Source organism: Pseudorasbora parva, chromosome 13 (assembly GCF_024679245.1).
Source record: "Pseudorasbora parva isolate DD20220531a chromosome 13, ASM2467924v1, whole genome shotgun sequence".
NCBI classification, from domain to species: domain Eukaryota; kingdom Metazoa; phylum Chordata; class Actinopteri; order Cypriniformes; family Gobionidae; genus Pseudorasbora; species Pseudorasbora parva.
The window spans coordinates 29,670,153-29,685,080 of NC_090184.1; the positions used below are offsets into that span (position 1 = coordinate 29,670,153).

General features: G+C 37.3%; 1 protein-coding gene across 1 annotated transcript in view; it reads left to right on the forward strand.

Annotated features, from left to right (window-relative positions):
* Positions 1 to 14,928, forward strand: part of nol4la (nucleolar protein 4-like a) — a 53,783-nt gene that overhangs the window by 32,531 nt on the left and 6,324 nt on the right. Inside the window, exons 3-8 of the mRNA XM_067413848.1 lie at positions 760 to 871; positions 2,574 to 2,683; positions 8,513 to 8,666; positions 12,903 to 13,204; positions 13,315 to 13,500; positions 14,057 to 14,245. Of these exons, the coding sequence (XP_067269949.1) occupies positions 760 to 871; positions 2,574 to 2,683; positions 8,513 to 8,666; positions 12,903 to 13,204; positions 13,315 to 13,500; positions 14,057 to 14,245 (1,053 nt within the window). The remainder of the gene's footprint in view (positions 1 to 759; positions 872 to 2,573; positions 2,684 to 8,512; positions 8,667 to 12,902; positions 13,205 to 13,314; positions 13,501 to 14,056; positions 14,246 to 14,928) is intronic.

Sequence of the window (14,928 nt, forward strand, 5' to 3'; positions counted from 1 at the left end):
GGGCAGTCTGGGAGCATGGCATTCTGGGAGGTGCGGTTTTCCCTGGTTTGCCTTTTCCCTCTGTACCACCTAAGGGGGGAGGGTGGAGGGCCTGCCATTGCAACTGCTCGATCACCCTCTCTGTGTGAAGGTCGCTCACAGAAAGCCTCCAGGAGAAGCAAGCATGAGCAAAAGAGAGAGGAGGTAAAGGGGACAGGGATTTAAATATAGAAAATATAGAGAAGGGGAAAGAAGAAAAACGAGGTGTTTCATAGTATAAATTGTTAGAGATGAGTTGATATAGCAAATACATTTTTTGTTGCAGTCATGTTGTCATTAGTTCACTGAAAAAAACAGGAAAACACATTGTCCAATTTACTTAATCTTATTATTTGTTATCTACGCAACAAAATTGTGTTTCTCTTCTAAACATGATTTCTTTGCTTTCAATGAATGTAATTTTCTAAAATGTGCAATCCACTAGATTACATTATTTGGGGTGAATGTGAACCAATTAAGTCCTCGAACATGATTTTTGCTGAAACTGTAGTGCCCAGCATGCTTGCGACTTGACGAAAAGAGCTATGCAAAGAATAGCTCTGTTCCTACACCCTACTTCTGAACCTTCATGTTGCATGTACGCCCTTTATCCTCAGTGGCTTTTGGTAAACTATACACAGTAAACTATCTTTGTTGTTACACGCCCTTGTTTCTGCTTCTCTCTTTAATCTCTCCTAAAATATTAGCTGACTCCTTTATATTCTCTCCTTTGGTTTTCAGATTGCAGAGACCTACGCATTTCTTCCACGTGAGGCAGTGACTCGTTTCTTGATGAGTTGTGGAGAATGCCAGAAAAGGATGCACATCAACCCCAGCACGGCCGAGTTCAAAGGTCAGATGCCATTCTTGCACTTTCATGTCTAGATTTGCCATTTTTAATGATTTTCCACCATACACATGAATATGTACCGCTGAGTAAATTGGTTGTTTTTTATTTTATTTTATCATTAATTAAAGTTTTGGGAGTGCATCACCCTTTAGCGGTAATTAGGAAAGATTAGGATTCCGAAATGTTCATTAAAGTCACACTGTTTTTGATGAGCCACGGAGGCAAGACTCAAATTCTGCGTTTTTACTGGCCCCTTGTAATTAATGCATGGATAATCCGACCCACGCGCTTCCCACAGTAAACATCTGATTAACAGAAAAAGAAGGAAAAATAATGCTAAAGGAAATATGCAAGCAATCCTTCAAGACATGACATAGCAGACGCTCATGTGATGACCTTCAAATGTGCCTTCTCCCTGGATATTTGAATCAGAGACAGTAGAGCTGTTAAAATCACAACTTCATTATTGTTATAAAGTGTCAGCCAAAAATATCTTTCCCTGCAGAAAGCTGAGATTTTGTACTCTATGCAAGTCAGCTTTCGGCGCAGACAAGGGATGTTGGTCTGCCATTAGTCACCGACTGATGTGACTAATTCACACTGCCACCGATAAGCTTGATTTCTATAGAGCTATAAGAGTTCCAAAATTTAAAATAAAATGATTTACAAATGTGTAAGCTAATTCACATTTGCCAAACATGTTTTAAATATTCAATTCACAAACTTATAACCTAATTCATATTCACATTGCGCGATTTACAAATGCACATCCAAATTTGTGCATTTGTGGAGAATGAATGTTAAACAAACTTTGAATAGTGAATTAGCTGTTTAGCTTCTGCCTGCAGGGGTTCTGAAGGCTAGAGTCATCCCCTGCTCTCCAAAGCAGTTTATAGAATAAAGAAATGCTATTGAACTGTTCGTACTATATTGCGGCTCTGTGTAGAGTCAGAAGATCTGTGTCCAAACAAAAGCCTGTCTGCGTTTATTGTGTTTGATTTTTAACAAAGACCAGAGGGGGTTTTAGCAGGGTCTGTTGGAGCGCTGTCTCAAGAGCGCCTTCTAGGGGACTGAACTGAGTCATGCACACTATTGAGAATGGGATTGAGTGGAACTATATTGGCTTTCAAATTGATGATTACAAATAGGACATGTTTGAAAGTCTTATGAATTAGTTACACATTTTATAAGTACAAAATAATTTATACATGTACATATAGATATACATACACTACTGTTCAGGTTTGGGGAGAGTAAGATTTTTTTTTTTTAAAGAAATTGATACTTCTATTCAGCTAGAGGCATAAAATAGATTTTTTTTTTTAACTAAAAAGATTCATAATATTACAAAAGATTTCTATTTCAGAAAAAGAACTGTGTAAAATATTTTTAATATTAGGCAGCAACACTTTTTTCAACTATGATAATAAGAAAAAATTCTCGAGCAAGATTGAATAATAGTTGCTGAAAATTCCGCTTTACCCTCACAGAAATGAGTTACATTCTAATTGTAATATTTTTACTGCGTGTTTATTTAAACAAATGCTGCTTTGGTGAGCATAACCGACTGCTTTCAAAAAAATCTATTAACAAATCTGACCACAGACTTTTGAACAGTAGTCTTTATATTAATTCTGGCATTAAAAATATCACATTTGAAAGTAAAAATTTAAATGTGCTTTCTTTTGTCGTTTTTCACCCACAGAGAATGACCGTCCCACCTCCCTGGTCCCAGACCTCATTGATTACAACATGCCTCTCACTGCCACCTATCTAAAACAGATGAAACTACAGTGCATGAACACTAATGAGCAGGTAGGTAGAAACCAACCAAAAGAAGAGCATGGAAAAGAGAAAGAAAGCTTTGTTTTGCAATACATCAATGTTGTCAGTTTGTTTATTTTAAATACATATTTTGAGTTTAAAATACTTCAGTATAGACATGTCGTTACCGGTCTCTGTGTTTGCTGATCTGCTCCTACACCTTGAGTTTTAGAGATGGTGCTAAATATTCCTTAGTATCTGGGCAAAGAATTTAATGTAAAAGTCACTCAGCTCAAAGGAACTGCGACAAGGCCTTATGGTGCAATGTGTGGTTGTCAAGGTAAACTGTAGACATGGTTGCCTCAGCAACAGTATATGTGGATGCCTGGAATAGCAATAGCTGAAAGTGTCTGTGGGTCACTGTGCTATATAAATGGGGTGATGATAAACACACAACCCCCATCCTTATGAAAGACAGTTCCTTATAGCACTGAACTAAAATAGTACATGAATGTAATTGTATAGCTGAAACAAAAGATCACATATTTAGAGATTATTCTCACTGTAGAATATGCTCATAAAGAAAGCTCAATATGCACCAGGATACATCACTGGGTCAAATGCATTAAAAGCTTAGAATTGTTTTTTTCATCACTTCAAAGACAGTGTAAATGGCATTGTAGTTGCTTGCAAGAAAGCTTTCTAAGATTACATGCAAAGCGTGAAACACCCAGAGGAAAGTTTAAAGGCCGTTTGTAAGTGTGTAGCCTACCTGTGATATGCCCTTGTCCCAGCTTGGTTGAGAAACATCCATCGAGCTGGAGAAACCTTTATATGTGACCCTGGGTCATGGGTCGCATGGGTATATTTGTGGCAATATCCAACAATACATTGTATGGGTCAAAATAATGCTAAAAACCATTAGGATATTTAATAAAGAACATGTTCCATGAAGATATTTTGTACATTTCCTACTGTGTTTATATATATATATTAGTAGTCATATGCGTTGCTAAGGACTTCATTTGGACAACTTTAAAGGTGATTTTTTTTTATATTTTGATTTTTTTTTGCACCCTCAGATTCCATATTTTCAAAGAGTTGTATCTTGATCAAATGTTTCTTATACATCAATGGAAAGCTTATTTATTCAGCTTTCAGATGATGTTCAAAGCTCAAAAAATGTGTACATTTCAAAAAATGTATCATTATCACTGGTTTTGTGGTCCAGGGTCAGGGTCCAGGGTATGTGCTAGATATACTAGTAGGTATCCTACAGAACTGTGGGTAGAGGGCGCTGTTGTACCATTCCCTATAAAATGAAAATAATCTATACAATTAATTGCATGGAGTTGGATGATTTGTTTGTAACAAAGAACAGGGGAAAAACATTAATTTTGCAGGGCAACATGTGACTTTATGAAATTATGAAAAAATAAAAAAATAATGAGAAAATAAGAACTTTATTTGTTTAAACTATCAGTTCTTCATGTTCAAAATAAAACACAATTAGATCTAAAATATGTAAATATGTAAAATAAGTAGAGGTAAAAATGAGACTTACAGTAACATTATTCTCCTGTATTTCAGGTGGCAACCAATCAGATTGCTTAGGTTAAAGATTGTCTGGAGTGTGTCTGTTGTATTGCTTTAATGTAATTCACCCAACTATAGAATGTGTTCTGGGATCAGCATTCTTATCAACCAATCCGAATTCAGGGCTAAAGTTAGGATTAGGGCTAGGGTAGAGGCTCAAACAACGTTCTTATCAACAAATCATTTCTCTCAGATTATGAGGGTAGGTTATGTTTAGAGTGGTATTACCTTCAGACAGCATACCAACTGTTGTTCAGTGATGTCAGATGCATATTGCACTTTCTCCATCTGGCACGCTCAATTTTAATTGGCTGGATTTACGCAACTTCTGGAGTGGGGGCACACAGGATTTTTTTGTTAGTCTGCCAGGAAACAAAGGTACCGGGCTGATACAATGAACGCTGTTGAGGATAAAATAATCACTGGATTTGTCATTTTATGCAAGGTTAGTGACATCAAATATTTCAGAGGTTTACAAGTAAACTAGATATCCCATGGAGCAGAACCATATATTATTATTTTTTTATAATATTTTTTTATATTACCGTTCAAAAGTTTGGGGTCTGTAGGATGTTTTTGAAAGAAGTCTCTTATGCTCACCCTGCATTTATTTGATCAGAAATATGGTAAAAATAATATTGTGAAATAGTATAATATTTATATTAATATGTCTTAAAATGTAATTTATTCCTGTGGTGGTAAATCAGAATTTTCTGCATTCCTCCAGTCTTTAGTGTCACATGTTGCTTCAGAAATCATTTCTTATTATTATTAATGTTAAAAACAGCTGAAGCCGATAAATAAAGTTTTAAATAACGGCATTTATTTGAAATTCTTGTAACAATGTTAAATACTTTCCTGTCGCTTCTGATCAATTTGAATGTATCTTTGCCGAATCATCAGTTCTTTTGGGACAAACAGAAATTATGATTTAAAAGTGCACGAACGATTTCTGCTTGTTTAATATTCACTTAATATTAATTTAGGGCCTACTTGACTAAATCTATTTACTTAGTTTTTTCCCTTCATCATCATGCACCTTTATTCCTGTGTCAACGTTGATCTTTTCTTGCTCCTGTTTTTTTCTCTTTCTCATTTCTCGTGTTACTGATGCTCCACTTGGTGCCTAATGGAGTCAGCACCGTCCTCTAAACAAACCTCAGTGGGAACCCAATTTTTCACAAGGCTAACTCTATGAATTCATGGATCCATGTTTACTGTGTGTGTGTATGTGTGTGTGTGTGTGTGTGTGTGTGTGTGTGTGTGTGTGTGTGTGTGTGTGTGTGTGTGTGTGTGTGTGTGTGTGTGTGTGTGCGTGTGCGTGTGTTTGTGTGTGTGTGTGTGTGTGTGTGTTAGCATATGCATACATATTGGTTCACAGGTGTACAGGAACGTGTGAAATCACTTTTACAAATAAACACCTTTCGTGATTTCAGTCTGTACTTTAGATAATACATGTTGGGATCATGATGATGATTTCACAATATGTTTCAGAAAACATGGGGCTCAAGCGAATCCAGTGCTTGATAAATCTGTTGTTACACCAGTTCATTTGTGCCCATTATCTGATCTGTGGGGTCCCAGGATGGTTCGTTCCAGAATTCCTTCCTGTTAGCAGTGCAGGGCAGAAAGGGAAGCGATCCTGAGTGTGTTTTACATGGAGAGGCAATTCACAGTGACAGTTCGGGGGTGAAATCAGAGTGACTTTTTCTTCTGTCGCTCTCACGCACATGCGCACATGCACACACACACACATCTCTATCTACACACCTGCATTTCTCACCTACTCTTGAGCACCACTGATGATTGCATTCTTTCAGCCTGCTCTACTCTTCAGATTACCATGGTAACAATAAACACAGAACCAGGGACACATAGTGTAGTGAGGCCAGATTTGTTTGTCTGTTTGCGGGAAGAGAAAGAATCTTGGTAATGTGATGTTAAATAAATTGAGCTTATTAGTAAATAGAATTCATTTTTAATTTTCAGGTCAAGGTAATGTGTTTTAATAAATAAAATGGCCTGCTGAGAATGGCTTATTTTGATGCCCAAGAGCTTGAGAGTCTTTTGGAAGAAGATTAATTAAATTCTGTGTTCAGGTGTGTGTTAATGCAGAGAGGGGATGGTTGGACAGTGAAATGAGTTTGAAATGGGGTTTTTTTTGTGATTAAAATGAGGAAGTGTTACACGTGTGGGGGTTGTTGCTAGACTTTAACTCAGCAGCTACAAGATTAGCAATGGCATTGTGAAGGTTTGTTCTAAACAGATGGGTAGCACAGGGTGTATTATAGGTTTTCCTGGAACGTTTGGGGAGGGGTTGCGTTGATGCTAACTTTAAGAAGCTCTAGAACCTGCTGTAAGTCACTGAACTTTCTTGCAGCTTCATTGTCATGACAACAGCAGAGGTAGAGAGGTGCGTTCACGCCTATAGCGTAGGTGAAGACAAGGGTCATGGCGTGATTCGCTATGCCTTCAGCCTGCTAAACATGGACCAGCACTTATTCTGGCACACATTCTCTATGATAGAGTGCATAGATAATGCAGATCATATTTCAGTTCAATTCACATTTAAAAGGGCTTTTCACTATACATATTGCTTTAAACAGCTTTACAGAAAATGCATGCTTCTACATTACAAATTAAAATGTGATTTAAAAAAAAAATCTGAAGTCACTGTGGCCAAGTACATGCAAATCTCACAGTTAGCTAACAATGTATTCATTTATGGCAGAAACAAGGAGCTCATTGAAGTAATGAATACGTGTTGTTAACAAAACTATTAGGATATATAGAAAATGTTGCATATTTAAAAACACTTTTGTGCTGAATAAACATTAAGTTGTTTGGTCTTTCATGATAATATAACATTTTAATCACACACTGATGGAAAAAATATGCTAAAACTAGATATCAGCCATGATCTAACAATATTTTAAAGAAAAAAAAATTAGCTGTGCACAACACTAGTAAAATTAACTGCTTTTCTTTTGCTTTTACATTTCGAACAAAGTAGCTTTACAGTATGTTATGCGTAGCTCACATTGTGAATATACATTGCTTTAACAGTGTGCTAAAATTCAAAACATTAGTTCAAAAATAGGCAGTTCGTCAGTACACTCTTTATATCCTTTTTTTCAAGGACTGTTTTCATATTATTTTAAGTTGATAAATACTTGTATGTTTAAAATGTTACATAAATAGTTATAAATATGTTGGAATACTAAAGTTTGGTCTGTTAGTTTGACACAATTTTGTCAATTTGCATATTATTGTTAACAGAAATCTGATTTTCGTCAAGAAAAACGAATTTCTGATTATGCAATACTGACTACACTTTAAAGACATTTTCTTCAAAAGAGTTGTTATTTTGGTTATTACTATTTTTATATTTTAAGTAAATATTTAAAATATAAAATTTTAAAACTTTAAATGTTAACTTTAGGTTTTAGTATTTTTATATTATTTTGCTTTTAGTGTTTTTTTTATATTTCTAACTATTGAATGGTTATCGATTAAATGCATTAATTGGATTCTATTTTATATTTCCATTTTAGTTTTAGTAATTTTGTACCTAATTTTCAGTTATGTTTTTCATCAAATATTTATATTTCATTTTATTTTAACTTTATTTAGAATACTGAGTTTTAGTTAACAATAACAACACTGGAAATGTAACACTGCTTCAAAAGCATACATACGTACTATATGTGGATTTTACACAGCTTCAAACTCTAAACATGAAAATATGTGTATGCAACGAACTGTCCGTACTAAATATTGTTCTGCAACTCTCAACCATCATGTAACTCCTAAAGAAAACAATACATCTCTCGTGTTCTTCTCATGCTGTGTGTGCATCTTTTGGGTTTTGGCTCCAACAGGGTTAAAAATAGCTCCCCTCGTATTCACTCATTATTTAAGAGTCTCCTCCTCCTGTCCCTTTCCATCCCACATCCCAGAATCTGGAATTTCCTCAGTAAAGGATACACTGGTATAATAATGGACTGAAGAAAGAGTTTGTAAAGTGAGATGCTGCATGACAATCTTACACGTAGCAGCATGGTTGAGCCAAACAGGAAATGCAGGAATTGTAGAATGTTTATTCTGACACAGGTTTGAGGACTTTGCCTGTGTCGGGATGCTGTGGAGGAGATATGGGAGAATCTACTGATTTCTAGGCGATAGTGGGGTGGGTGAGCTTCATTTTGTGCACAGAATATCCTGAGCTCTCTGACTTCCTCCTCCTCCCCCCTCTCTTTCTCTCTCTCTCTCACACACATACAGGATGAGAGTTCGGTAAGCAGTGAGGATTTGGACATGGCTGAGCCCGCGTGGGTCTCTACTGAGCGTGCTCCAGCCGCAGAGCCTAGCAGCCCCACCGCCCCGTATACAGAGAGGATGCCTACACCCCCACAGCCCAGCATTAAAGAGGAAGAAGGTACGATGTCTCTTACTCACTCACACTGTATTTATGTACATGTATATTTCCTTGAAATAACAGCCACCTTGTCTGTCAGTGTTTATCAGAGAAGACTTTGTGTTGGTGAGAGTCTGATAAGTGTCTTATAAAGCTGCTGTTGAAGAGGTGTCTGAAGGCCCATTATAGCCCTTTTCCCAGCACTCCAGCCACTCTTGCACTCTTCCATTACTCTCTGGACAGATTCCAGTTAAATGGATGTCTGGGGTATGCAGAGTCATGCCGAGACAGCCCTATTTTGTTCATTTTGGTTCGTATGTGAAAATCTTCAGGGTGTCAAGTTCTGGAATGAGTGTCAATCTCAATTCTCTGGGCTCCTTAGATAGATAGATAGATAGATAGATAGATAGATAGATAGATAGATAGATAGATAGATAGATAGATAGATAGATAGATAGATAGATAGATAGATAGATAGATAGATAGATAGATAGATAGATAGATAGATAGATAGATAGATAGATAGATAGATAGATAGATAGATAGATAGATAGATAGATAGATAGATAGATAGATGAGGTAAACAACTGCAAGACTCCAGGGTTGTTGACCTGTCCCCTTTTTTGAATTGAACACACTTCCTTCTTTTCACCAGCACTCACTCCCTCTGTCTTGTCTCTTATTCAGCTGAGTGCAGGGGGCTGGGATGGTGTTTGAATGGGGCAGGAGAGAAGAGGTTGAGGGCAGGGGGAGGGGGATGCGTGGAGATGCTTTTTAAAATGGCTGCTGGGACAGTCGAGGGTCTTACTGGGTGGTAGATATGTAGGAAGCAGCTTGGGTCGCTTCTTTATGGGCTAATCCTGTGTAATCTTGCTCGGAGGGGGCTGCAGGGAACGGCTTGGCCACACACACAGACGCGTGTCCACTTACTCCATCATAAGAAGAGAGAAAGTGACTAAAGGACTGTGCACATGCTCAGTGCACCTTACCCTTGACGGACAGCTGTAGAGGCCCCTCTGGGAATTATCCTAAAGAGGGATGATAGTATTTTAGGAATGGCGGTCAGAGCTGTGATCATGAAGGTACCCCTCTGCTCGACATCGTAAGCTTGCCTGGTTTATAGTATGTCCGACTTATTGCTGTCTTATTTGCAGATTCAAAATTAAAAATACTGTTTGCGATTGGACTTAAAAAAAAGTGTTAAATCAAAAACAAAAAATTTACAATGAAAAAACAATTAATACAAATTAATTTATACAATAAAATTATTATATATTTGAACTGAATTTACATTTTTAAGATGTAAAAGGACTGAATCAACCTGACTGCATTGGGTTACATCAACTAAAGTAATTTTATTGTTAAATCAGGTGGAAATAGTTACTTAAAGGCACTGTAAAATGTGCATTAGCTTCTAAGGTCATTTATTTAAATATATATATATATATATATATATATATATATATATATATATATATATATATATATATATATATATATATATTTATATATATATATATATTTATATATATATATATATTTATATATATATATATATATAGTTTGTTGTCAGTAATTAAAAGAATTTACTTTATTGCTGTTCAAATAAGCATTTATTTGAGCCTTGATGAGCATAAGAGACTTCTTTCAGAAATATTTAATATTTTACTGACCCAAACTTTTGAACAATAATGTATTAGCGTACTCACAAATTTACAGGTTCCTGAAATAGTGACTAGATATATTGCAGAATGCAATCTGGATATACTACGCTCGCCATGTTGTCATTGTCATGTGACCTACAGCATCAGTTGTGCCATTCACACTCCTCTCCCATGGCCTCATGGGATTGGAAAGTGTCCATTGGATACATACTTCCAAATCTTGCCCAATGTAGTAGATCATATCTGGGTACTTTTTTACATTTTATATACTCTTTTTTTAATACTATGTATGTGTGTGTGTGTGTGTGTGTGTGTGTGTGTGTGTGTGTGTGTGTGTGTGTGTGTGTGTGTGTGTGTGCGCGTGCGCGTGCGCGCGCACGTGCGTGCGTACGTGCGTATGTGTGTGTGTAAATACAGTGTAAAAAAGTACCCAGATGATCTACTACATTGGGCAAGATTTGGAAGTTCATGATTTGTCCCTCCCCAACTTCCAGTTTCAATAGATGTCAGCCGGAAAAAACTGTGCTCATCAAACAATGTCATGGTGTCTTTAAAGGTAACAACTAGATCTTTTCTCTATTTAAGGAGAATTTGACTCTTGAAAAGGCTGTTTAGGTGGAGCAAACACATCCAGTCTGTCTGGCACTGGTTTATTAATTTGATATAGCTTTCATTTCCTGCCGTTATCATGTGTGTTCTCCCAAATACACAGTTTTGTATGGCTACAGTACTGCCCTTGTTTACTCGAAACTGCTTTGTAATTTATATCTGCCACTGTATGGCGTGGTTGTTATGGGGTGTGTTTATGATCTACTGCTTGTGTTTTGTGGAATAATGAGGCTTTTTCCCATCCTGTACTCTATATAAATGTAACCATGCACTAATGGATCCCTCCCTTGACTCATAGCAGACTATTGTGCTGTTTAGAGACACAGAGGGCAAGAGGATGATGATTTAACCCACTCTACCATTAGACCCAGCCTTCAGACAGGAGCCGTCCTTTTCTGTGTTCATCTCATTCGTTTCTGACATACTACATTTTTAATTTGCACCAGTTTCACTGTCCACACAGTGTCTGTCTTTGTCTGATTGGACATCTAAAATTATTTTTTTTAGATGTTTTTTTAGGTGTAAATAAATGTGTAAATATTATATATTAAAGGGTTACTTCAGTGATTTAGCATTAAGTTTTGTATATAAACTGGGTCATTAATGTAGTAGAAATTATTTAGAATTTGGTGCCTTCTAGACTGAGAAAAGACAGAAAATGTATTTTTGTCTCATGGGGATGAAAGACAACAACTCCCAGAATGCATTTGCTTCACTGTCCTACGAGCCACCTACGAGCCACTCCCAAAGCCACCGCTGGATTACTGGATCACTTCACCTTTCACCGTGTTCATTTTCATAAAATCAGTTCACTTAGAGAACAGACACTACTATTAAAAACTGAACATGTCTGTTCAATATAATGTGAGTGAGCCGAGTGATTGTCACGGCACAAACGCAGCAGTCAGAAGTCAGATTACGTTCATCGCTTGAGCTGAAGTAATCGCGGCCGCCGCAGAGCGAGTTCAGTCCAGGCCTGAATCAAGCTCCAGGGAGATTGGAGCTTTAGCTTTAATTTCTACATTTCCATAACTGTTAATTTCACACCAACATAATACATCTGTGAGAGTATGGGCGGGCTTTTAATATCAGGGCTGTACTTCCTGCTATACTTCCTGCTCTCTACTGCGCAGACTCTGTTTCCAAGATGTCAGCGCCGTGCGTCTGGAAGCTTCAACTCTTGTCAGCGGAAATGGATGAAGTCACGTCTATATTTTTTTACGGTCTATGGTTCAGTCTGGTGCTGAAAAGTTTAAACACTCACTTGGCTCCGCCACTCCACATGAATTCCCGCAGCTGCCCGAGCCGAGTGCTGTGTGCGCGATCCCATCGCCCAGGTGCAGGTTGAAAAAATGTGGAAATAGCTCCTTCTACTGGCTGTAGTCTTTAGCCTCTGGCCAAAAAATCCTCAGATGACGCAAAATTATGATATTTGCGTCATCGGAGGATTTTTCCCCAGAAATGAAATACATTAATCTCTCGTCTAAGGGGGATATGAGTGGGGGAAGCATGGTCATTCAAATATACTCGCGGGTTTCTACTGATACAAGCCATATGCTAACCGCTGAAGTAACCCTTTAAATTAGAAAGCAGTAATTTTACCGTTTTTTGATTAAATCAATGCAGCCTTGGTGAGCATAAGAGACATTCAAAAACATAAAAAAATCTCACCTAATCTTTTAAATGGTAGTGTATATATTTATACTGGAAACACCTTTCCCTGTTATGCTCTTTTCCCGAATGCTTCCTCCCGTCCACTCCGACACTGTTAGAACCCCACACCCATCTCATTCCCCTCATCTTACTCTCTCTTCACCTCTGTGTCCTTCCACTGGTTTGACAGCTGACCCCAATGTTGCTTTCCTGTTCACACAAAAACCTTCAGACAACACACTGCCCTTCCCCCGTTAGACGTACACCAACACACTTGTGCGCGACTTTATGAACATGCATTCAAACATTTGATTCTGTGTCTCGCTCTCAGATGATTCTTCTTCAGAGAATGGCAGCACGGTTAACGGTCTCCCTGCACTGACTCCGCCTGGTGGTGCTGCCATGGCGACAGGAGGAGTTCCTGCATCTGAGGGGGTGGTTCCATACGGAGAGGTGAACGGTAATGGTGCCGCTGCACCGCTGGACTTCAGCACTACTTCATCGTCCTCTTCCTCACAGGAGGGACAGCAGCCTGTCAACCTGAGCGACAGACTGTTGCCCGGGGTGACGCTGGGATCCTACTCATCTGACCATAACAGAAAATTCCCAGTCAAAACTGAATACGGCAACAAGGTATAAGACGTCATTCTAAAAATGTGTATATATGAGAATGTACAGTACTAATAAGCATAATGGTAATCAGATGGAGGTTTTGACTTTTGTACATGCTGTATGTTCTACAGTCGCCTCAGTACAGCTCAGGAAGCTATGACTCTGTGAAGACGGAACTGAGCACGTGCGGGGAAGACATGACCCCAGGGCGCTCTCAGGTCATAGACGATGATGACGACGATCATGATGACCATGATGACAGTGACAAGATAAATGACGCTGAGGGCCTGGACCCCGAACGACTTAAAGCTTTTAACGTGAGACTGACTCCCTTAACCGCTTTCTCACTCATTTTGTATTTTAGTCATCTTATCAAGATGTAGGAGTCTGAGACCACATTTGACAGCCTAGGATTCAAAATCTGTTTAATCTTGGAAATAAATAAAAATATTAGATTAAAAAAATGAAACATAAATGGTAATAGTACTGTTTAAAAAAAAGTTAACAAAATGACAAAAATAAATAAATACTAAAATTAAGTATTTAACATTGGTCTGAATAATATGATCATTTTAGCAGTGAAAGCAAAAAACAGACATACTGAAAATCATATTATTATTTTTTAATTTCCACCCTTCTTTCAAATTGTTATGCTGGTAATATATTAAAATTCTAATAAAATATTATAACAAATAAAAAGTATTTCAGTGGCCTGCTGAACCCTAATTATTATTTTCATTTCAATGCTAAACAAGAAGTTTCCTCGGTCCCATTTCTTTCTTTCTTTTTTACAGTTTCCTTTTTCTGATTCATTGATGTTCTATTTTCCATCCTCTTTTCTTTCCTTTGTTGCATTGCTCTTTATGTTTTCAGATGTTTGTGCGGTTGTTTGTGGATGAAAACTTGGACCGGATGGTTCCAATCTCAAAGCAGCCCAAAGAGAAAATCCAGGCCATCATTGAGTCCTGCAGCCGCCAGTTCCCAGAGTTCCAAGAACGTGCTCGCAAACGTATCCGAACCTACCTCAAATCCTGTCGCCGCATGAAGAAGGGTGGCTTTGAGGTATGGAAACATGGCTATTTGTACACGAACAAACATATCTGCCATACTTTTCTGTGCTAATACCTAAACATGTTTCAGCTATGCACCCTTTTGATAGTGTACTACTGCCCTCTAGTGGCTGACAGTCACAGGCCATCTTTAACCCTTGTCCTTCAGTACCACATTGAGCCTGATTAACCCATGACCTGAATGTGTGCCAGATCCAAAATGCGTAGTGCTGTCATATGATTAGGAATCCCGGCCCCTAAAGAATAGGTTCAACGTTTTTCCAATTCATATCATATTTCATGCATCTCCCAGGAATTAAATGTTGTCAAACAGGCATTTCAAGAAACTATGGAGCCATAGACTTACAGAAAACTGTTTTTTTTTGTACTTAAAGAAAAAGTCGTTGAATGTATTTGAACTGATGCAACTAGATCCAAAAATATAATTTTACAGTGCAGCTATGCAAAGCATGTTTTCAATAATAATAAACCAGGAAGATGCATGGCTACACAGTCATTTTCCATTTTGAAGATATCAAATTTCTATTTGAATGCATTCTGTTCCAGAGAAAAGCTAATATATATAGCATATATATATATATATATATATATATATATATATATATATATATATAGCTTATATATATATATATATATATATATATATATATATATATATATATATATATATATATA